The 23995-nt window shown below is 37.1% G+C and overlaps 1 protein-coding gene across 1 annotated transcript in view; it reads left to right on the top strand.

Moving 5' to 3' along the window:
• The window catches only part of CNTNAP2 (contactin associated protein 2), a 1235323-nt gene that overhangs the window by 782250 nt on the left and 429078 nt on the right, over positions 1–23995 (top strand). The window contains exon 11 of the mRNA XM_050890726.1: positions 14266–14372. Within this exon, the coding sequence (XP_050746683.1) occupies positions 14266–14372 (107 nt within the window). The remainder of the gene's footprint in view (positions 1–14265; positions 14373–23995) is intronic.

The following is a 23995-nucleotide window of genomic DNA, read 5'->3' as shown; positions in this document are numbered from 1 at the left end:
TATTATGCAGAGCTATCCTCTTACAGTTCGTCTCCAAGAAAACACTAGATTTCAGTTAATACTGAATAGACTTATTAGATCTGCTCTTTAGGTGCAGCCCCTGAATGACTTTTGAGAAACCATTTTATTTAAGTTAGTGCATTGACCATCTGTTTTAATCTTATCCAAGGATACATACACAATGTGAAGAAGGGCACTTGAGGTTGCAGTAGTTAATCTCTTCCCTGTCCTTAGAGTCTGTGTTGTTTCCTTATTGTCTTGCTTTGAGCAGCCCTGCAATTTCTGTTTTTCTAACAGTTTGGTTCCCGCAACAGTGCTTACACTTATGATTAAACATTTTATTTTCTCCTCATTTTTTTCTCTCACAGTTTTGTCTTTTACACACAGTTTCTCTCTGTATCCGATTTTCTTTTTTCCTATTAAATTTCTTTCTTAGCATTGATGCACCCAATGGTGCACAATAAGTTTAGATTGCTCCCATATCAGACCTACTGACTTTCAGGCTACCTTCTTATTGCCAGTTCAGCTATCAGTGCAGCTATCAAAGCTGCACAGGTTCCTTCAACAATTTTCTTGCATACTGCCCCACTCAACTGCTCCAAGCCATTGTTCCCTCAAGAAAATATTTGGAACTGTATTTTCAATTTGAAATAGAGAGTAGTAAGGTGTTATTACTTGGCTTGGTAGAGTGTCATCCATATACTATATTTTAACTTACATTTCAAAATGAAAAATTATTTTAAACTAAAAAAAGACACTCTTCATTTTGAACACGTCAAATGACACGTTTCAAGAATTTCAACATGTTTTCCAACATTTGTTCAAGTTGAGATAATTATCAAATCTGGCCCTTTCCTCTGAACAGTCTGGTTCAAGGAAGTGTCAAAAATTTCATGACAAACTATCTGGAAAGCAAAAGCCAAATATTGTGTAGGGATTTTTCCTTCTCTTCCTCTTCTGTTTAAAATAAAACCTCTAAAACAATCTACCAGCCTGTCCTTACTCTCCTGGAATACTAAGTGGTAAGCCAATTGCATGAGCTGTTTCAGAACCAGTGCTGACAGTATGCTACTATTTATTTCCTTTCTGGCTTATGCTTTGTGTGCTGAATTTCTGGAGTAAATTTTTGTAACTGAAATACAAACCCTTGAGAAATCAAAGCTTATAATAAACTGAAATACTGACAGAGCCTGAACTATGGTGCCCAAATTCCAGTGCTTGAAACGCAGAAAAATAAAATCAAGAGCCTCTAAACTACTCTAAATTATATCTATCAATTTTTCTATAGGGCAATCACAAGACTATTTAAGTAGAATAATAGATTCCCAGCAATGAGCTATTTGTAATTAAAGTTAAGTATACCAGGATCGTGTCATTACAATTTTTACAGTCAAGTACATGTTATTAGAACAGTTGTATCCTCATTGTTACATTTTCCTTAAAAACAGTTTTGTTCTTAATATGAATTGTTTTCTTGAAAGCGCTGCCCATTTTCAGAAGCTTGAAATTGTCATCATTCTTGGAAAAAGCATGTGTGTATGTTAATGCATATTGCATGTAGATGTGTGAACACACAGACATATGTGCGTGTACTCACACCTATTTATTACTTCAACAGTAAGCCTTCTGGCTTCAAAACAGTTCATTGCACAAGTTTTAGGTAATAAATATTGTTTATTATTTACTGTACATATCTGTTTTCAGCAAATTGAAAATGAATTGAATAATAGGTTGTGAGTAGAGCATTGTATTAGTGTATTTATCACAGAGCTATGACTGCACTGCAGTAGAGCTGCAAATTCATTGGCACATCCTTGCTTTTGATGTCTTTAAAGTAGAGTACAACACTCATTATATTACAATTTATAAAAATGTTTTAGGGCTTCTATAAAAGAATAAAATACTGATGTGCACTAAGGACACACACGAAGGACAAGGGGATAAGTCAGTTGAACCTGTATGCTTCATATTTTATACATAATATTTTAGCTGAGCATATTGCTGTTTGTGGTAGATGGCAGAATCGTCACAGTAAAGGAGAAAAAGCAGATTGTGTAGATTTTAGCAAGTGATATAAATATGCTCCATGATGATCTGGAGGAGAATAGTGTAGTGTAAAAAAATAACGCATTTCCGTGTTACTGTTTATTATCATTGTTGTTCCTGATGACTGCAATGATAAGAAGGAGGAAATTCCACTGTGATAACATCCTGTGCAAATATAAGTTAAAATCCTTTTTCTGATCCAAAAATCTTGCAAACTAAAAAGATGAGAAATGTGAATAGAGAAAGGGGAAAGTGTTGCAAGTGAATATGCACATTACGTTGCCTCTAATGAATGATGAACACACATCATTAAGGTTTGTGGTTGTATGGGTCAGCTCAGGGAGTGTGTTCCATGTGAAATAAATAAACCATGTGTGAATGCCATCTACATCTGATTCATTCATGGTTGATCCAAGTCAAATTTCAGTTCATGACTCAGAGAACCTAGTCCATATGTCCTTGCCAGTACTTAGCAAACTAGAAGTCTGTGAGGATGTACAGTTAGAAAACCATGCTGACCTCAGCTGTTCCTCTATGGTACAGTGGGATAACTAAAAGTCTTGGTAGGTTTATTTTTGCTCTACCGAGAAATAAGGAAGATTTGAGTTTCTCTCAGAGGCAGGAGAAATTAGTGTCCTTGACTTATGTGTTGTGCTAGGGATTTAATAATGAAACTGGCATTTATACCAGTCGTCATTAATAAATGTCTCAAAAACATTAACTTCCATTTCACGTTTGCTTCATTGCATATGTGTTTTGCTTTACTGCCAAGACTATGTTTTTGTTTTGAAGGGGAAAAACCTTCACTGTTTAGGCAGAAGGTGTTTTCTACAACACTTACAGAGCAGACTCTTCCGGTCATATTGTTACTGGAACCATCCACTGGAATTAACAATTTATAATCTAAACATTATTGCAAGATCCACAGTTTCTGTCAAGACATGAGGACTTATCCTAGCTTTACCTCCAAATCAGTGCTTGTAAGACAATTGATCTTCTAGGGAAGCTTCCAGATTGTGTCTATCACAGTGAAGAAAGTGGCCAGATTCCTGACGGTAATGATTGTAAAGAGTAAAATACAAAAAGATGGTCTTTTAGGTGAATCACAAGTCAGTCATGCCAAGCAAGTAAAAGACCACTTGCTGTTGTGATTCTTTTAGGAGTACCACCATTTTGTAGTATTTTTAAATAAAATTATTCAGGCAATCTGAACTTTACAAGATCAGCATCACTTTAGTAGTGCTAAATCATGTTTTACCTCAAGTTTCCTTTAAATCACAATGCCATAATAACAGCTGGGACATTGACTTTCAATATGTTCAACTCAAAACCTACCAGTTATGAAATACAACTCCATCTCATTATGTCATAGCCAGACTAGTAAAATAGGATGCTGAGTCAAGACCATACTTATATCAATAGTAGCTGATGGCATCTTATATCTCTATGACCATCAAGGTGATTCATATGCTATAAATTTGCAAAGCAAGACATTTTAATAGGTTGTGCTTTTTGCATATGATGCATCAGGATTTTTATCATCTATTTGAAGATCAACATGAGATAGCTGTTCTCCCTGATGAAGACACTAGGGACCAAAACAAGTAATGCAAAAGATAAGATCTGTTACAGTGTGCACGAATTATTAAAGCACATAGACATATAGATTATCAGAGCACATAGAGCCCTTGCTGTGTCAATCAAAACTGGGCATGGGCTATTTTTATGGGCATGGGCAAAAGGCTTTTAACACAAAATCATCCATCAGTTGTATAATCCTCTTAATTACTGAGTAATTCTTTACATTATGGGAAGAAACATAAAGATTTCTAATTATCAGTTTCTTTATTCGCCAAAAGATAAATTTAGGAGTAAACTCATTTAAAACAAAGCTCTATAAAATTCTGTATTTGCCTGGTGATTCAATGCATGATCACTCGTGTTTATTAGAGGGGAATATAGTAGTCACTGTTCTATATTATATAGGCTGTTCATTGGTCTGTGTGCTCGGATAATGATAATCTTCTAAAGAAGAAGAGAAACTTTCTCCAAATGTCTAACATGGATTATAAAGTGAAGTTGATGTCATAAAATCTCAGGAGCTGTATTTGATTCAAGCTGTAAAATGCAGAAGTAATAAATAATTAACAAGTCACCAAAGAATCAATTTTATGGTTTGTTCTCAAGCCCAGCCAGTATGTTCTTCTCTACCTGTTTGAAATAGCAAAAGAGAGGTAATTACATGAATACAAAGTTAATCCAGTCAGATTTTGAACAGGGCAATACTTGAAAAGGTTTAAAGATTTCTTCAGAAACCTAGTAAGTAAAAACCATGGCATTCTTCCAGAGATTCTCAGTGCTTAACATATCTTCTCATATCCCCAAGAGGGCTGAGTTGTGCCACATTGGCACAGTTAGGTTAGTGACTAACTGCCACTTCTTCTACATGTTTGTCTAAATAATAAACTCAAATACACCAGTCCAAAAAAATGTTACACAAAGTAGCTCTCGTCTGCTCTGGAAATCCTTAATCTGTTTACTAACTATGCAAAGTTCTTCACAGAGTAATGAAAAATGTTAAACAAAAACTGATTGGAGATAGATCATACTCAGTAGCTGGCCTTTCGTAACAGTTTATTCTTCCTTTTGTTTTGGCCTATTTAACAGATTTAAGATAGTATTTAAGATAGATGCAGATGTTCTTATTTACACCAGCTGAAAACCTGGCCCTAAGTTTGCCAACTAAATCATTGTGCAACAGAAATTGTCTTTTTAATCCAGCCTGATTTGTTTATTTATGAATTTGTGGGTTTATCCTCTGCCTCTGTAAGATTATCACAGCATAGTCCAGTTTGCAGCCTGGAGACTGGATGTAGCCCATGGGCCATTTCCACCCAGTTTATCTTGTTCCCCCCTGCCCCACTCCAGAGGAGATGCAGAATAGCTAAACAAGTGCTGGCCAATACACCATTTCCTCCTGCCACAGCTCCACACAGAGCTGGTCTCCTGTTAACATGAAGCAATTGCTAGGAACTGACAGAAGGGATACCAGGGCTGGGAAATTCCCTCTTGTTAGCTGCTGCAGTAGATTCACCCTCCCCTGCTTTGCTTCAGCAGAAGTGGCAACAGTTTGGGTTGGACAGAAGCAGATGTTCAGCCATCAGCCACCATAGTTCCTAGGTTATGCATAACAGGTGCAGGAGGTTTTCTGCAACAAATGCAGAAAAATGGGTTGTCCAGCTCCTGCAATTGCTAAAGTGGAACCGCATAATTTCATTTTAAGGAGCTAATTTGTGAAGTGCTCTGAAAATTAAAAGCAGTAGAAAAGAAAGGAATAATTAGTTTCTGCATTGTCATGTACAAAAGAAAAACTACATAAATCCAAGAGGATCACTTAATCCAAATGAGTTAACTGCGGTATTTTTCTTTATGCAGTAGTCCTTCATTAATCGTTCTAATGCAAAGAGCTTAGAATAGCACCTTATTGGTCTGAAGATAATACTGAAAAACTGTTTGGCAGCCTTTTCTAGGAATATGCCCTAAAGGAACTTTGCTTAACCAAATGTCACAGCATATTTTAATATTGATCTGCTCTTGGTAAATCAAAGTCTTTAAAAGTGCTAAGCATTTTGTTTTGATCTCATGACAGAACAAGTTTGATAATGTCCACCAAAGAAACATGAGGGTCTTGTATGACAGTAAGTGATAAAGAAAGGTTAGGTCCTTCTTGGTTCAGGAAGGATTATTTAGTTCTGCCATTGTTAAGTATATGCATCTGTGCGCAAGTCAGCAGCAAATGAAACTAGTTTGGGAATTATTATGAATCTGAATTAATTTTACAGTCCCTCCCATCTGCCCTTTGTGTTGCCTTGCATATGAGATCCAAATCCTATTGCTGAAAATCTCAAAGTCACTTTAAACACTTGTTACGTTGTAAGAAATAAAGAATCTTACAGGTCAGATTAGCTATTTTTACTTTTATTTAGGACACTCTGAAAATCAGGGACTCTCTATGGAATGGGTAATTTTAATCTGATGTTGGTACAGTAGGACTCTGCAATAGCAATGTCCTTAACTGGATTATCTTATTGTTCAGTACTACATTTACCACAACGAGTGGAATGTGTTCTATTGTTCATTAAAGGGCAATATCACTGCAAACAGATGCATATTTTTGTGATTTTGTTACTAGTTTACGGTAGGTCTTTTAAGTAAGCTACATATATTCAGAGATTCAGACTGCCAGCTGAAAGCATTATTTATTGCTTTTAAGAAATCTTTTCCTTGTGTGTTGTTTTATAGACCTAATCTGTCATGCTCTTCTTGAGCAGTCAGGTAACCCTGTACAGTAAAAAAAGGCTAAATTTTAAACATGTTTTAATAGTCTTTGTGTGGGTGTAAATGAAGGTAGATAGTGACAGAACATCGTACTCAACAAGGATAGCAGTATGCATTTTGAAGGATCTTTGCAAGAAATGGTGATAAAGGGTATGGATTTTAAGGAGATGTTTGGAGGCAATAAAAAGGGCAAATAATGGAAAAATACTGTAAGACCATTCAAAATAAACTGATGATGGTTAGTTCTGAGGCAGAGAAATGGACAAAAAAGCAGAACAGAAACAATTTGGGAGAGAAATGAGAGGTGAGGTGTTAGCAGGAGCAAGATTAGATAGGGATTTGATGATGAGAAGGAAAAGATTGAATTTCACGTTAAGAATAATTCAACCCAGGTTATTTTCCATTGCAAAAAGCCTTTAACATTTTGTTCTGCTCTACAGAAATTCTGATGCTGTCATTATCACTGTAGCATTTGAGTTCTTTTCAGTACAGTAGTGGCCAATACGTGTCAAAAATCTCTTGTGTGTGGTTCATTCCTTCTTTTTGACCTCTCAGGTGGAGGAGTAATTGCACAGATGAATGTTTTGTTTTGGTGGTGCTTCTTGGCTTTGTTGTTTCTAATTTATATATACAGAGAGTTAGTTTATATTTAGGTTATATCTACACACAAGCTGTATTTTGCACTTATGCTAGAGATGGGAAGTGTGAAGGGGAAGCAGGAAAGGAAAGGAAAAGATGGGGAAAAAAGGGAAAAGTCTGTGCTATACAGTGGAGAATAGTGAGATTTGTGATGGTTCTTCAGTCCTGAGGGACTTTATTTAATGGTCTGTGTGTGGCCATCTGGACATTTGGCTTCCTGCACAAAATAACTTGTTATCTTCCTGCTCAAATGAACTCTAAACCTAAGAAACGGAGTCAATTACTATACACCTTGGGCACAATTTGCCTGGGGAAGCTAGTTAATGTATTAAATATCCCTACCCTGGGGTATATAGTCCTCTCAAAAGAGTGAGGTAGTGACCAAAACCTGTTGTCTTACAGAGGTTAAATAGCACAGTCACCACACTAAGAAAATATAGTCACATAATAAGAAATTAAGAGATTGAAAGAAATGCTTTCTGTTTCTTATGGGATATGAAAATACCTGGATTAGAAAGGAGCCTGGAGAGGTCTATGAGGCCATTCTCCTGTCTTCAGACGGGACCAAACATACTTAAGTCATTCCTGATGTATGTTATTTTGAGTTCTTAAAATACCTTTTACCTCTAATGAACCTCATTGCTTCTTTGCCCATTCCTTGTGGACATTTATAACAGTTTGTAACCTTCCTGTTTCCAACAACTTTTCAGTGAGCAAATTGCTCACTTCTGCTGAATACGGTGTGAGGATTTCTTCATGGCTATTTCATATCACTCTCCTGCATATAGTCACATTATGAGATCCCTTTTCTTTTTCTTCTTTTTTTGTTTTTCTTGTTGGCAATAGTATGGTGGGTTGACTTAGGATCACTGTACTGTACGTGGAATTCCCCAGATCCCTTTTTGCAGAGTTGCTGTCTGGCCAGTCTCTTCCCTCATATCCCAGTGATTCCTACCTCAGTGTTGGACTTCTCACATGCTCTAGTTGTATTAAACGTCTTGTATTTCAATCTAGTTTCTCAAAATATTTTCTGGTTATAATCTACAGTCCTCAAAATAGCAGGGTCTCTCAGTTTCATATCTTCATGCAGAACAAACACCTCATATCAGTCCCAATTCATTTGGTACATTTGGTTCCCTATATGTTTGGTTCCCTATATGTATCCCTCTCCCAGAGGCCGGAAGGGCTTAGGCCAGATGTCTCATTCTGCTCCTGGTTGCCGTATTTCCTTGGGACTCACAGACCATTCCCTATGATCTGACATCTGTGTATTCACTCACGTGATAGGGGAAAGACCCTTAATAAAGATGCGTCCTGACTCTTAATCTCAGGGTTGTGGGTTCGTGCCTCACGTTGGGCGCCAAAAAGGACTATTGTGGTTTAACCCCAGTCAGCAGCCAAGCACCACCCAGCCGCTCCCTCATTCCCTCCTCCCCCCGCTCCCAGTGGGATGGGGAGGAGAATTGGGAAAGAAGGTAGAACTCGTGGGTTAAGATAAGAGCAGTTTAATAACGAAAGTAAAATATAATAATAACGATAATAATAATGAAATGTAATAACAATAATAATAATAGTAATGAAAAGGAATATAACCAAAAAAAGGGGGGGAGGATGGGACAAAAAAGAAGCCAGTGAAGCACAATGCAATTGCTCACCACCCACTGACCAATGCCAGAGCCACGATCCACCCCTCCCAGCCAACTCCCCCCTGTTTATATACTGGGCATGATGTTCCATGGTATGGAATATCCCTTTGGCTAGTTCAGGTCAGTTGCACTGGCTATGCTCTCTCCCAGCTTCTTGCACACCTGCTTGCTGGCAGAGCATGGGAAACTGAAAAGTCCTTGGCTTAAGATAAGCGCTACTTAGCAACAACTAAAACATCAGCATGTTATCAACATTATTTTCACACTAAATCCAAAACCCAGCACTGTACCAGCTACTCAGAAGAGAGTTAACTCTATCCCAGCCAAAACCAGGACAAGATGGCAGGTGGAAGTAGGCTGATTGACAATAAAATAATATGTCTGAACCACAGTGCTGTTCCTGGTTGCTCCAAAGATGCATTTGGGAAAAAACAGTGTTTGCTGCAGACTGTGAGCATCCCATTCCCAGTTTTCTCTCTTGGACAGTCTAAGGGTGGGGAGAAGCTTAGTGATTTACTAGATATTTGTATATAGCATCTCTGAGGAAATGTTAAATCTTCGGGCAATGTTAAACCTTCAGCGCATGGATAGACCATTTGTATTCCTTGTGCAAAGTATGTCTGGGCAGACAGTGAGGAAAAAAGTGTGACATACAGTTTTCCTTCATCCTGCTGGAAGATCAGAGTTACAATCTGTAGTTTTAAAATATAGACAGTTGATTAAAACAGATTTGTTACAAATAACTTTAACCAGAATTGACTACAGGTAAAGTGTAAAAGAGGCCAGTTTTCCAAGTGGTTTGGAGAAATACCATATATACTTTTAATAAGGAGGGCATTGTTGAACATCAACATGAAAGGAATGGAATTGCATGGGTTTTATTCAGGAATGGAAATTTGGTCTATTTCTTTAGTTTGTGTTGTGGAGGACTGGACAAAAGAGATATTCTAGAGGACACAGTTACAATATTTAAGATAAAAGGAGGTGAAAGTCTGAGAGTTGGCTCTCACCACAGCTGAAAACAAGGCAACAATATCTATACCTGTTATTACTGAGGAATATTGCTAATATTCCTCAGATTAAATATTGCTAATGAATCAGCAAATAACAAAGAAATTAAGGAATAACAATTACTTAGGATGATAACAGAGTAAGCAGGAACCAAGAATACACCAAAACTAATTAGAAAACAATTGGTAAGATAGCCGTGTTTCATAATACTAAAACGTCATATTGCAGCCCTAAAAAAAAAAAAGATTTTGTATTATTAGGTGACAGAGTTAACCTCATGTAATTTAACAAATGGAAAGAGAGAGATCCAGATCACTAGACATCTATTAATCTGACTTTAGTAGTCTTACTAAGCTTTCGAACAAATGAAGGAAAGAGTAATCAAATACCTGGAAGTAACGGGAAGGTAGAGTAAAATGCAGCAGACGTTTATCAACAGTCGATTGTTCAGGATTAACCTGATCTCTGATAAAGCACAGTAGTTTTTTCTCAGACAGGAGAAATGCAATAAATCTAGTTTGTCAGATGTCAATAAAACATCTGATAAACTTCAATGATCGAAATTATTAGCTAAACCAGGGAAGATGGGGTTTGAGAGAGGAATTGCAAAATGAGTTGTGAACTGGCAAATGGAATTGCCTTACAACTTATACTGAAAGGTTAACAGCTGGCTGAGAGATTAGAGTTGCTTAGAGATCAGTGCCAGAGCTGATCCTGTTTAATGCTTCAACCTTGGCTCAAAACTAGGAATATCTTGATGAAATGTGCTGATGATACACATTCAGCCTAGAAAAATAAGCAGAAGGATTTGGATGACACCATGGAAGTTACAGTACAGAGTAATGCTGTTGACAACAATAACAAGAATTTCTGTATAAAGATGGTTGGAAGTGACTGAAGACAAGAAGGATGGGAATGTACTGAAGGTATTTAGTGTATTAAGCAATCTCAGGATGACTTTGAGCCACTATTCTGAGGTAGTCAGGAAAATGCTATATATCAAGCAAAATCATTTCAGTAGAGAAATACAAAAACTTTCATCAACTCTGAAATCACAAAACGTTGGTAAGACCTCCTCCAGAATATTCATTAGATCACAAGTGCAAGTGGGAGCAGAGCTATGAGGAAGAACAACAATAGAAAATCTGTTTTCCAACAGAAGACTTCTTTTCATAAAAATACAGACTGAGAGAATTTATGATTGCTCTCTACAAAGTCATCAAATGTAAATCCCAAAGAAGAACAAAATTTGGTTGAGACACAAGTCAATGTTACCAAAAAAAATACCAAACAAAACAGCATCTATAAACTCTCTATAGATAAATTTTGGGGTGGAAATTAAAAGAAAGTGTATCACACTTGAAGGGATGAAGTTCTACACTTGCCTTTCAGAAGGAGCCATAGAGCAAAAAAGTTCTCAAAATGGAGTCAGCAAGATTTTGTAAGCAGCAGTACTTAAAATATAGGTGTCCACAGTGAGAAGGGACACAATTCAGTGACTAGGAACTTACTTCCAGTTCTCTGTTTTGTGACAGCTTCTAACTTCAGAGCCTGGTTCAGGAGGAAAGTGTGATTTTGAAGTTGTTTGGGTTTTTATGTAATGGAGCCTTATTCCTAAAAGGAGACTAAAGAAAGGAAATGCCTAAAAACATAGTCTTTTAACACAAATGAACTGCAAATAGAGCATGTGTTGGTTTTGAGTGTATACATTTTGTGTATATACTAAATGATAAGCATAAAGTTGATAAACTATATGATTGCATATGCTTAAATAATTTTAAAAATACAAATTTCTTAGCAAGATGTATACAGAAATACATAGGCAAGGTACCTTCTGTCTTACCAGTATTTGTATTTTACTATCACTCTATGGCAAGAAAAGTGTTTGAAAGTTAATGGAGTTTACAATTAGAAATTATATTCCTCTTGATACCTCTACTGAATTCAAAAGGGGTTTTTTTTGTAATTTCTACATTCTGGTTACCTAAAATTCCCTGTAAAGTCTATCATAGTGGGTAAGGTTTGTCCAAAAAGTGGACAGATGAGCAGCAGGTTATGTTACAGAAGTTTGCTAATGGATTTAATAGAAAATAAATCTTATAATTCTATCTGATAAAATAAACTAACAGAAAATTGAGGGTGGAGGGAGGACTTAGGGAAATGATCCTATAGTTTGATTTAAACTCCAGTTAGCACTAATATGGAGATATTTTTTACTCCCTATTTCTAACTACATCATATTTAGAACAGGGAAAAGCAGATGAGTAAAAAAGAAATTTTGCACATGCAGACTAGGCTAGTCCAACCATGGTACTAGAAGTGTAAAATTAACGTCAAGGATCTGAATATCTCTGTTTTTATGACTTAATATGCTCCATTAAATGATGCAGATAAATATCTGTTTTTCATATTTCCCTAGATTAAGTCGTTTCCCTCAGTTATATAGTCAATAATGCAGTACCTTTACTAGTTATGCTACAATAAAAGTAAGTTATACCGCACTAAAATGTGAAACTAGTTGCTAGTATTACATGTGAGACTTCATATAAATAGCTGGCAAAATTCACATAGAAAAATGTTTAGTTTGGTCATTGGAAAAATACTTTTAAAGTAATGTATGTTCAAATGTAAATTAAGAAGAAAATACATCAAAAGCAGTTATTTTGAAAGGCTGGAAAAAATACAAAACCATATTTAGATTTAGGAACTTTTGTAGATGTTTATATACTTGAATAGAAGTTACTTTTGTGAGATTGTTTTTGAAATGTCACTGCTCTCTGCTTTCCCTACTCTTGTACCCACCAGCTATGGATTCATATAAATTGTTAATTGTTTGGATGTTTAGAAATGTGCTATTACATGCTCTTGTTTTTCTTCTGTGGTGTTGAGAATACAACATAAATTCATCACCTATTAGCTGAATAGCAGTAATCAGCTCTATCTGTTCGTTTAGCCTGCCACACTTACAAACTTAAATTAATTTGCTTAAACCATGTTGAAAACATAATTTATTGAACTGTGATAATTGCCTCAGGTAGTTTCACTGTATTTTACTGTGAAAACAAAATTTTTAAATGCTTTGTTTCTTGCTTTAGAAAAGCATTTCTTTAAGCACTATTTTTAACCAAGCCAGTACTTTTTCTGATCTTTTTGAAAAAGAAAGAATGGGTAGCCTTGAATACTACAGGCCGATATAGGATGTAAGACGTATATATTGTGTATATTCTGAGGTACTTGTACTGGCATGCATAAAACCAAAAATCTTTTATAAATGTGAGTACACAATGTTCAAGTCTCCAATGCATATCATGACATAGGTTATTCTTGGTAGCTGAGTCATGTATGCCAATGCTGTTAATTGGAACTTGAGGAGCTATGAGACCATAAGCTTATAGGGGGTTTACCCAGATACTTTCAGTATCAATAAATTGCTACATAGGAAAGGAAAACTGTCCTTGGGTGTTATTTAATAGAGTATCGTTAACTATCACAGGAATATGATGAACTTTAGATTTATCTTAGAGATAAGGATACTTAATTTGTAATGCATTTATGGAAATATTTTATTTTGTTTGTCTAATAGGGCATCTCCTAATTTTCATTTTTAATGTCATAATAAAAACCTGTAGTTCATAAATTAGATTTGGCCAAATCAACATGAAAGAAAAGCTCCTTTAGTTCTTGATCAAAAATGCAGAGCCTTGTACTGAGTCTGACTGTAACAAATTTAATAAGAAAAAAAAAAAGATTTTTTGAAATTATATTTCAAAGCCCTGTCAAAGAAAAGAAATTTAATACTTTCAAAGGTGAAAGTACATGGTAATTCCCATTTTTAACTATCTTTGATAGAAAAGAAACTGGCCAAACTCAAATCTTTGAAATCACATTTAGATAATATTTCAAACAATAAAAGTTCTGCTATAACTTTGTTTTTTGCTGTTCCACTTTTTCTTTTGCATTCATTCCATTCTCCAGCAACAGCGTCGCTGGAGAAGAAAAGCAGGCGGGTGGGAGAAAGGTGAACACCTGCCACAAATTCCTGTGAAGAAAAAACTTTTACAGCTTTTATACTGAAGCTTATTGTTTGTTTTAGTAATGCAGCATTAGTAATTTCCATCCTAGCCAGCAGGCAATCTGCCTCCACTTTATCCGATTGCTGGCAACAGAAAGATAAATAGCAGCTCACTGGCATTCTTTCTTTAACTTTCAGTCAATTGTGGGACTGGAGTCCTTGAGGCATGACACCACCTGCACAGCAGGAGGAGGTGTGACTTGTGATGTTCTTTGTGTTTTGACAGCTAAGTACCAGTCATACATAGCTTAGAACCCTAATTTATGATGGATGAATGTATTCCACTTTTATTGCGCTTTTTTGCTGTTTGTAAAAGGGCTGCAGCAGAGCCTCGATGAATCATCTTTTGTGCAGTTGTGTTCAGATATAATTCTGTTAATCTGCCTAAAATAACAGGGATTAATTACCAGACAAGGACATGATACACTGCTTGGGCAGTTCACAATTTAGCTGTGTATAAATCTTAATGCTCATTTAGGTTTTTCTTTCTGTCTTTGCATCTCGTCCTGACAGGTGTGTGCCCAATCACTGTGAACATGGTGGCAAATGCACCCAGACGTGGGACAGCTTCAAGTGCACTTGCGATGGAACTGGATACAGTGGCGCCACTTGTCATAACTGTAAGCCATCCTGCAGTTTCAAAATTGCAATGGAGTAGGGAAGCCACTGATGTTTTGGTTGAGATAAAAAGTCAAAGTCTTCCCCTCTGATTGTTAAAGATCTTAAAACCTTTTTTGAAAGGAGGTATTGGCTTAATCATACTCCACCTTATCTACACAGGGATATGTTTATATAGCACTGTGATGCACCATGCAAGGGACCAAAGCAGTACCGCTGTCTTAGTTGGGTGTACTGAGCAAACACATTCTCAGCAATTGCACACTAGAGTTTCAAATGGACACAGTGAATCTCCCCTAATCTGTTGGGGAGAACTGCTGACCGCTGCTAGAGAGATGCTGGTTCAGGTTGCTAATCCCAAAGCATGTTTATATACTGATTATTGGCCATTTTAAACTCAAATTATTTACTCTGTTGTTATGAGTTTCTCAAATAAGAATATTTCCTATGAGCTCCACATGCCCTACACTATTAAAGCACAGAAAAAAGAGAGAAAGGTACAGTTGCTGTTTTTATAGGTTCTGAACAATGTATGCTGAGTCAGCAGCATGTGTCTCCTGTTCCTTCTCTCGTACACTAAAAGTGGGATTTTCATCTGCAAAGTGTATTCTAAAATATCTGAAGATGCAGAAAACATATCCAGTCCTTACTTTTCTCCCTCTTTTCTTTAGCAAACAACCTCTTAATATTGAGGAAAGAGTAAAAATGTTGCTGAACAGGTGAAAAGTTAAAATTGAAGCCAGGATTTATAGAGATATAAATTTATATTATTTTACTATTTACCTTAACTACAGCTATGTAAAATTTTACAAAGATAATTGCAGAATTCTTTCATTTTTAACCAAAAAAACCCAAACCAATAAGAAAATTTTGGCAATTCACAGTTGTCTGGATTTCAACAAAAACCTATTTTTAAACATTGTATTAGTGTAAGAGGGAATGTATTTTATGTAGTAACTATTAATACATATATATGTATTGAACGGCAAAGTTCTCCATGGTCTGGCTACTGAACTGGTAAAACTGAAAGAGTTAAATGGCAAATGAATGTTTATTAAATAGAGATATTTAAAGTACCAATGCTTGGAGGAGAAATTTCATGGGCAGCCCTTTTTCCACCAAGAGTGAATGTGCATAGTGATGGTGTGGTTGCATCTAATCTTGGGAAAGAAAACACGGAATTTACAGTGATGTAGTGTTTTGGTGAAACAAAGAAAAAAAATTCATATATTTTTCTGAAAGTGTAATATTTTTAGAGCTTTGGCTGATCTATTACAGCCACTTGGAAAATATGATTCCTAGGCATGTGATAGGCTGTTAAAATATTTAACTGCAGAAATGCAGGGATGGAAGCTGAGTTAAGTAAGTATATTTTATCTAGTGAGCCTCTGGAAATAAATATGATCTGTTAGAGGAAACTGTATCATGTTGAATCCAACAGCCCACCAGAGGTGAGACTGCTGCAGCTGCATTCCCCCAGGTCCAGCCAGTAGTGAGGCCATAAATGTATTCCCAGTAGGCATGTGCCCACAGGGCCCATATACACCACATATACATATATACATGGCTGGACGTACAGATCATAGAACACACACGTGAACCAACAGCCTCATCCTGCTCACTTCTCTGGCTGAGCAGAATGTGTGTCCACTAGTGAGAACAGTGACCACCCATATCCACACATGGCGGATCCCTCCAGCGGCTCAGCTCAGGCACTCAAGTCAGCCCAGTGGCTGGCCCTGGATCCCAGACTCCACAGTTGCTGATGCCTGGACAGTGGATGGCCCGGCAGGGTATTATTTGGGCTCCCCCTCCTGCCATTGTCTGTCTGTGCTCCTTAGTGGGTGTGCAGACGAGCTTTTAAGACATAACCTAACATACTTTAGCTTTCTTCTTGAGTCCCAAAGAGAAGTAGCAAGGACAAACGGATGGCATCACTTTTCTGAAATCACATTTATTACAAAGGAAAGAAATAATAATCTAAGGAGCTGTGAACATTTCTCTTAATAGGATTTTCACCTGCCTTTTATGGATAAAACAGTGCAATAAGGCAAGTAAAAGGCACTGCTGGACTGCAGTATCAAAAGGGAGATTTGGAGAATGTTGTCCTGTCTTTAGCTATGGAATGGATAAAGTGTATGGGATTACAGCTGTCCAGATCATTTGGAGACACATTGTTCAAGAACCTTTACTTTTTTAATTCAGGCAAAGTTTCTAACTTAGATGGCTAAGCTTTTGTTTTGTTTCATTTTTGTGTTTAAAGAACATAATTTTAGTTTTTACCATGTGTGTTGCTATACTTTTAGAAGTCTTCTTTCTTACAAAACAACGGTGAGCGGAAAGTTATTCACTTGATAGATATCCTGTCACAATATGTGAAGTCTTATGCCTTTCTAAAGTATAGAATTTAATGGCATGAAAATGAGTGAAAACCAAAAATTATAGCGTCAAGCTATAGACTGAGACAACCTTAACTCTGCTTTTATTGAGCAGACCATAGCTATCAGTATTTATAAGAGCATGTTCCAGTATTAGGTATAGCTACAAATAATGAGGGGATTTGTTGAAGCTTGCCAAAGGTTATAGTTATAGTGTCCTGAGGTCTGGGGCCTCAGCTCTGCTACGATGATACTGACCCTATCTGTCCTTTCCTGCTTTTGCAGTGTGCATGTGCACTCGGACGTCCTTGGTGTGCTGCCTTTTGCTTTCGAGTTCTGATGTTTGTGGCAATAGCAGTACAAAAGAGATGCTGGGGGAGGAGAGAAGTTGGAATGATAACTGGTGTGTGGTATAAAAATAGAAAATAAATAGAATAAATAAATAGAAAAAACTGAAAGCATTTTTAAACAGCATTGTGGGTTGTATGAAAGGCTGTAAAATTTAGCAGATGTCTTGATTCTATGGAGCAGGAAAGTGTTTAAGTGCAGATAACACTTATTCCATGCCATTTTACTTAAATATAAGATTATTTCACAAAACAAATGGTGATATACTCTACAGTAAAATATGTGTTTCTTTTCTCAATGTATGTTTGTGCAGTGGGCATAACAGGGCATTTCTTAAAGATAATGGAGTCAAGACTATGTTAGTGGGTATTGTAACTCCAAAGCTGATGATTTTAATGAGTTTGAGTTTTGCTGAACTTAAAGGAACAAGATCATTCTGTGTTACTGAAGGTTTTTTTCAGTGAATTGGTTTTGCTTTGGTCAGGGAATTGATTTTGGTTTGGTCAGGGAATTCAACATTTTCCTGAGCTTTTGACCTGAAACAAGGCAAGGCTTTGCAGCCCTGACTGAATTTCAGATCACGGTTTTAGGTTCCTTTGAAGTTGAAATTCAAAGACAAACTCAAGGGATGAACTCCTTGAAGTGAAACGGAGAAAAATGTTTGCATGAAATTCTTGTGAATCAAAATGGCTTTGTTTCACACAAGTTTGGTCATAATATATTTATAGTGTGATAGTGAAAACAAGATGGAGAAATATGTATTCTGGGGCTGAGACATTGTAGAAATTATAAACTGAAAATGAACAGCTACAGAAGGAAAAATTTCAAATAAATCTGAAATAACAACTTTAATTCTTATTATCTCTCCAATTGTGTAAATTGATTACACACATTTGCCATTTTAAGATCATTAAATAATTTGCTTTTCAAAATAGGACATTGTTACAGGAAGGCTCTTCATCTTTCAAAGACACACCAAAATCTCCAAACTCTGTGTCCATTATCTTGTTATTTGTCAGAGGGTTAAGCTGCCATTCACAGAAAAAGATGTCTCTACTCCACAATAATTTGTTTCATCCAGCTACAACTGGGTCCCTGGAGCTCAATGGTGAATTAACTAAAAATACTGGGAAGTTGTATCTCTCATGGCATGGTAGGTACCCTAGAAATCTGCCAGATTTCTTTCAGTGAACGGATACTCAGTGCCCAATGGAATGCTGTGCCCTGGCAAATATCAGACTAGAGCATCGATTTTATCATTAGACAAGACTAAAAAATAAATGAATGTATTTACTGAAAAATAATGATTTACAGTGATGAAACAGTTACAAAATTTTTTAAAAATGAATTATTAAGGTTATAATTAACAGTACCATCCTTACTAGCTTTATTGTATCAGCTATATTTTAATCCCTGACTAATTAACCTTTACAGCCTACCAAAGGCTGACCTGCCGTGCAGAGTTCTTAGAGTGATATTTTTCCAGAGTCTATTGGTAAATGGTTCCTGGAGCCTTTGAGAACAGGAACTTGTTTTCCTTATTACTTCTTATCTCCATCATGGTGTTCAGGTAACACCACTCTGTGGCACTTTGCATGAGTTATACATCTAGTTTTAGACTCTATTGTGCTTCTTGCTGTTTACAGCTTCTTTAAAACAGAGTGGTATAAATTTACAAATCAGGTGTCTGGATAAATAATCATCATTCAAGCTTCTTTGTCTCAGATTTTTAATATATAGCTCAACTCATGCTTTCTCTAATATCTGCATGTAAGAGAAACACAATAAAGGACTTACAAAGTTTACCATGACTATGATGTATCTACCTACCACCTGCACAAACTTTGCTGGATTCAGGAAAAAGCCAGGAGAACCTAGTTTGATCATATTTGCCTTCTCCTAATGATTCCCAGTAGCAAATAAGTCCAATTTGCACTTAAAAGATTAATCTTAATTATATCCATTTTTAATCATATGAGAGACAAGTTCTATTCTTCTGTAATTTCACCTTCAAACAAACACTGTCCTTACTTTTACAGGTGTACAGCCCCCATTCCTTCAAGAATATTGAACAGGAAAGGGTTTGCTTATAAATCTTCAGTTATTCCATAGGAGGGACTAACATCCAGCTCACAATCTGTTGCCTGTTAGTTCTGTAAAAGCAGTAGGAGAAATAAAACCTTACATACTCTTGTCATTAGAAGAGACATTAATTGCATCGGAATATACAGTTCTTTCTCGCTGTTGAGAAAGAACATACACAATTCTTACATTTTTAGATTGGCAAACTGCTGCAAGTTTTTTCAAAAGGAGTATTTGAAACAATGTAGTGATTCTTTGTTTCCATATAACGGACCTTGACCTCTGAATTCTCTGGCTTTCTCTCCTCATAGCTTGTTGTGAATAAATGTTACCCTATATTTTGGAACATGATTCAAAGCTAATGAGGAATAAAGCACTAATCTTCTCTTGAAATGATAAATACATTAAGTGTAACTGGAAGTCTAATGGGCATTGATTATTTTTCCAGGAATATTGACCTTCTCCCTAAAATGAAATATTGCTTTAATAATGAGTTTAATAGTATCTAGAAACACACTTTGAGTAAGAAAAGTTTCTGTTACAGACATTGTAGAAGCCATGATAATTTGGATTCCTGATTATTGCCAAAATCAGTAATCAGAAACCCAAATTTAATCTGCATAAACTGTGATCTTCAGCAAGACCTCCATCAATTAGTTTGTAATAACTGATTTTCCTGTATTTCCATAAATGAAGAAACACCTGAAACACTGGGCTTTCTACATTTAGAGTCAAGATAGGAAAGGATGGCATTGCAGTGATATTTTCCTGTCAGCAATTTGGGAAATAGTTCCATAGTGAGAAAGCAAATCATAATTTGGCAAAAATATGCTCTGAACTTTACTTTAGGAAAAAAAGAAAAGAAACTGTACAGATGTATAGTCATCCCAAACAAGCAAAGTATGGTTTTCCACTTCACTGGAGACTGGGGGAGTTATGAGAACAACATGGTTATTCTTTGCGGTCTCAGATTTGTTAGAAAAGGCAAAGACCTTGCAGTTTCACAAACCTATTAATGCATTATTTGATCAGAAAAAAGAGTTCTCTTAACAAGTCATGGACTATATGTATGGAAGCTTTTTCCTTTCTTACAGTTTAATAGAGGAAAGGGGAAAGTGTGAGTAAAGAATAGAAAAACACTTTTACAAAGAATGTGTCTACTGCAATTAAAAATAAGCAATGTTGCAGGCTATCTTACTTGTTCAACCTAATCTGAGTGAAATAAGCCACACTATCCACTAAGCGTAAGGTTGTTTAGGTTCTCGTGAATCAGGTTGTATAACTATGGAGACATAAATGCACTAATTATTCTCAAGAGAATGTACAGGCAGCCAGAGTGCCTCCAGGCAGCAGCAATATTATCGTCTTCACTAGGTAATCTGAATGTGGAGTGTCATTACTGACAAAATACAGGAAAAACTCCTCTAAAGTTTCTACCGTCTGACAAGATGAAAGTGGTGTGTATCGTACTGGGTGCTATTGAAAGGCATTTAAAGGACAATGCAACAACAGGCACAGTCAGCGTGGGTTCACAAAGGGAAAGTCCTATCTAATTAATTTAATACCCTTCTAAAATAAGGTCACCTGCCTAGCAGATAAAAGGAAGGCAGGGGATGTAGTTCTTCTGGATTTTAGTAAGGCTTTTGATACTGTCCCTCACAGCATCCTTCTGGACAAGTTGTCCAACTGTAAGATGAGCAGGTAGATGGTGCGCTGGGTCAAGAACTGGCTGAACAGAAGTGTACCCTGGCAGACAAGAGGGCAAACCGCATCCTGGGGTGCATCAAACACAGCATAACCAGATGGTCAAAAGAGGTGATTTTCCCGCTGTGTTTAGTGTTGGTGCGGCCTCACCTTGAGTACTGTGTGCAGTCCAATTTAAAAAGGATGTTAAAGGTACTTCAATGCATCCCAAGGAGGGCAACAAAGCTAGTGGAGGGGATGGAAGGCATGTCCTCTGAGGAGTGGCTGAGGACTCTGGGTTTGTCTAGTTTGGAGAGAAGGAGGCTGAGCGGTAACCTCACTGCTCTCTACAGCTTCCTGAGGAGGGGAAGTGGATATCCAACAGATTCTTGCTTTCAGAAAATTCTTTCTAGCGTCAGCAGCCACAGGATTCATGAGAAGAAAAGCAGAAAAACGTGTATTTCCATAAATCTGTTTCTCCTGCATATGGCTTATTATGCCTCCTTCTCCTGCATATCTCCTTTTTATGCCTCAATACAGAAATCAGACCATGCACAGAAACCACCACAGAATTTGGAGAAGAGAGTGGCATATGTGAAAATGAAGATGCTTTTTCACTAGGTCTAATATTACTTTTCTTTTCATTGAAGGCTTATAAATACTGTCCCATCTACTCCAATAACACTCAGAAATATAACGCTACCTATTAATAAATTTAACACGTTTCACTATGTAAAAATGATATATTTTAAATTAATATTTCTGAGATGCCGAAAATTTTGTGATTGTGCATAATTGGACTTTGTAGCTTGGGCCCAACAGAATTGAATGGCTAAGTGTTTTTGTTATATCCTTATCTGGGAAAAGATGCGTTACACCGTCTCTGCTCCTGCTGAGGTTCCAAACATATATACAGAAGCCATCCATGACAACAGTTAACTGCTTTTCAGAACAATGAGAAATTTGATTTGCAAGGACACATCTCTATTCACACGGGACAGCCTGATATTTAGGGAATACTACGCTGGATCAGACAAGGTTCCACATATGGTCAAGTCGATTACTGCAAAAGACACTTACAGCTTGTCCATACACTCCGGCATACTTGGCCTGGGCCTGCACATTGGCCTCTATCAATGACTCTTCTTTACACATACATGATCTTTTCTATTGGTAAGTACACATGCACTTCGTGCAGCTTTGCTGGACACTTAGCTGTTTGACTACATTTTATGTAAAATTTTAAAGGATTTCTCCATCATAATATAAAAAGATGACGTCTGGAATAAAATAAGTAAGTCTGAAGTGAAAGTACTGACTGTAATGGAAACCATTTAGCAATCAACTGCTTAGGGGTCTTCAAGTGCCCGCTCTAATTATGAACGACTTTCCTATTTATTTTATTAGGTTTCCCCATATTTAAAAAATAGAAAGTTGATTTCCTTGAGCAAGACAGACAAATTATACCCTCTTTTATATTCAAGCAGCCCTCTGATTTCCACAGGGTTCTCTGTGAACAGAAAAGCATTAAATTGTCTATGGATCAAATTAAAATTAGTGACATCCGAGAGGTCTATGAAGTTTTCCTTGCCCATCAGACATATATATATTTACACATGTATATTCATTTTTAAAATTTGTTACACTATGACAGATTATTCTCATTGTTTAACTTCTGATGTTATCCACTACAGAAGATGAAATCCATCAACGAAATGCTGAAACTTTATGAAGACTACTGACTTCATTGCATTCTGAGCAGCTGCAGAAATCCATCTGCTTGCAGATTTCCAAATGCAGGTCTGCAACTTGCACAAATGACAATGCCTATTTATTTCTTCCATACTATCCAAACAATTCCAAACACACACACACACACACACACACAATTTTGTTGCAGAAAGAAACCAAAAGTGAACACAAAATTTCCCCAATGAATTCAATGGGTCAAAGGTTTCGTTCCACTTCTCCAAAAGAGACTTGTCCATCAATTAAAAGGCGAGAAGAGAAGAGGAAGAGAAGAGGAAGAGAAGAGGAAGAGGAAGAGGAAGAGGAAGAGGAAGAGGAAGAGAAGAGGAAGAGGAAGAGGAAGAGGAAGAGGAAGAGGAAGAGGAAGAGGAAGAGAAGAGAAGAGAAGAGAAGAGAAGAGAAGAGAAGAGAAGAGAAGAGAAGAGAAGAGAAGAGAAGAGAAGAGAAGAGAAGAGAAGAGAAGAGAAAAAGGCAAGGCAAGGCAAGGCAAAGCAAAGCAAAGCAAAGCAAAGAAAAAGGGAGGGGAAAAACCCCAACCCCCCCAAAAACCCCATACCCCAAAAAGCAGGTACATGGTATACTGGGTGAAGAACTGGCTGAATGGCAGGGCTCAAAGGGTTATAGTGAATGGGGCTGCAGAGAAGAGAAGGAGGCTGAGGGCCAACCTCACTTCCTACAACCTACTCACTTCAACCTACTGCTTCCTGAGGAGGGGAAGTGGAGAGGGAGGTGCTGATCTCTTCTCCCTGGTACCCAGTGCCAGGACACGTGGGAATGGCTCAAAGCTGCGTCTGTCACGGGACATTCAGACTTGACATGAGGAAACATTTCTTCAGCGAGAGAGTGGTCAAACCCTGGCACAGGCTTCCTGGAGAGGTGGTTGATGCCCCATGCCTGTCAGTGTTTAGTAGGCATTTGGACAATGCCCTTAGTGTTATGCTCTAACTTTTGGTCAGCCCTGAAGTGCTCAGGCAGTTGGACCAGTTGGTCATTGTAGGTCCCTTCCAGCTGAACTATTCTATTCTATTCTATTCTATTCTTCTTCCTACCTCCTTCTTTCCCTACCAATACATGCTGAGGAAATCTCTGATGACATTTTTTCACAGTCCTGCACTAAGCAGAAGGGATTGAATGGACAGTCATGTCCCATCCTAGGCATTGTCTCCGTCATGTTGTGGGAAGGAGGCATGTACCTTTCTATGGGGGTGAGAGCTGTGGATCGTCTCAAGATCATTTGACCATCTGAACAAATTTGCAAAAAGTATGTGTGGTTTTTGAAAGTCTTCTGTGTTCATCCAGTTTAGCTGGGTTTCCACAGGATGGCAAAACCCACATCTCTGACCCTAGCAAGGCTCAAAGATCAAGCCCTCAGTCTGAAGCAGGAC

Source organism: Gymnogyps californianus, chromosome 2, assembly GCF_018139145.2.
Source record: "Gymnogyps californianus isolate 813 chromosome 2, ASM1813914v2, whole genome shotgun sequence".
Taxonomy (NCBI): domain Eukaryota; kingdom Metazoa; phylum Chordata; class Aves; order Accipitriformes; family Cathartidae; genus Gymnogyps; species Gymnogyps californianus.
The sequence above is the reverse complement of the archived record's forward strand: the minus strand, read 5'-3'. Positions and strand labels throughout refer to the sequence as shown.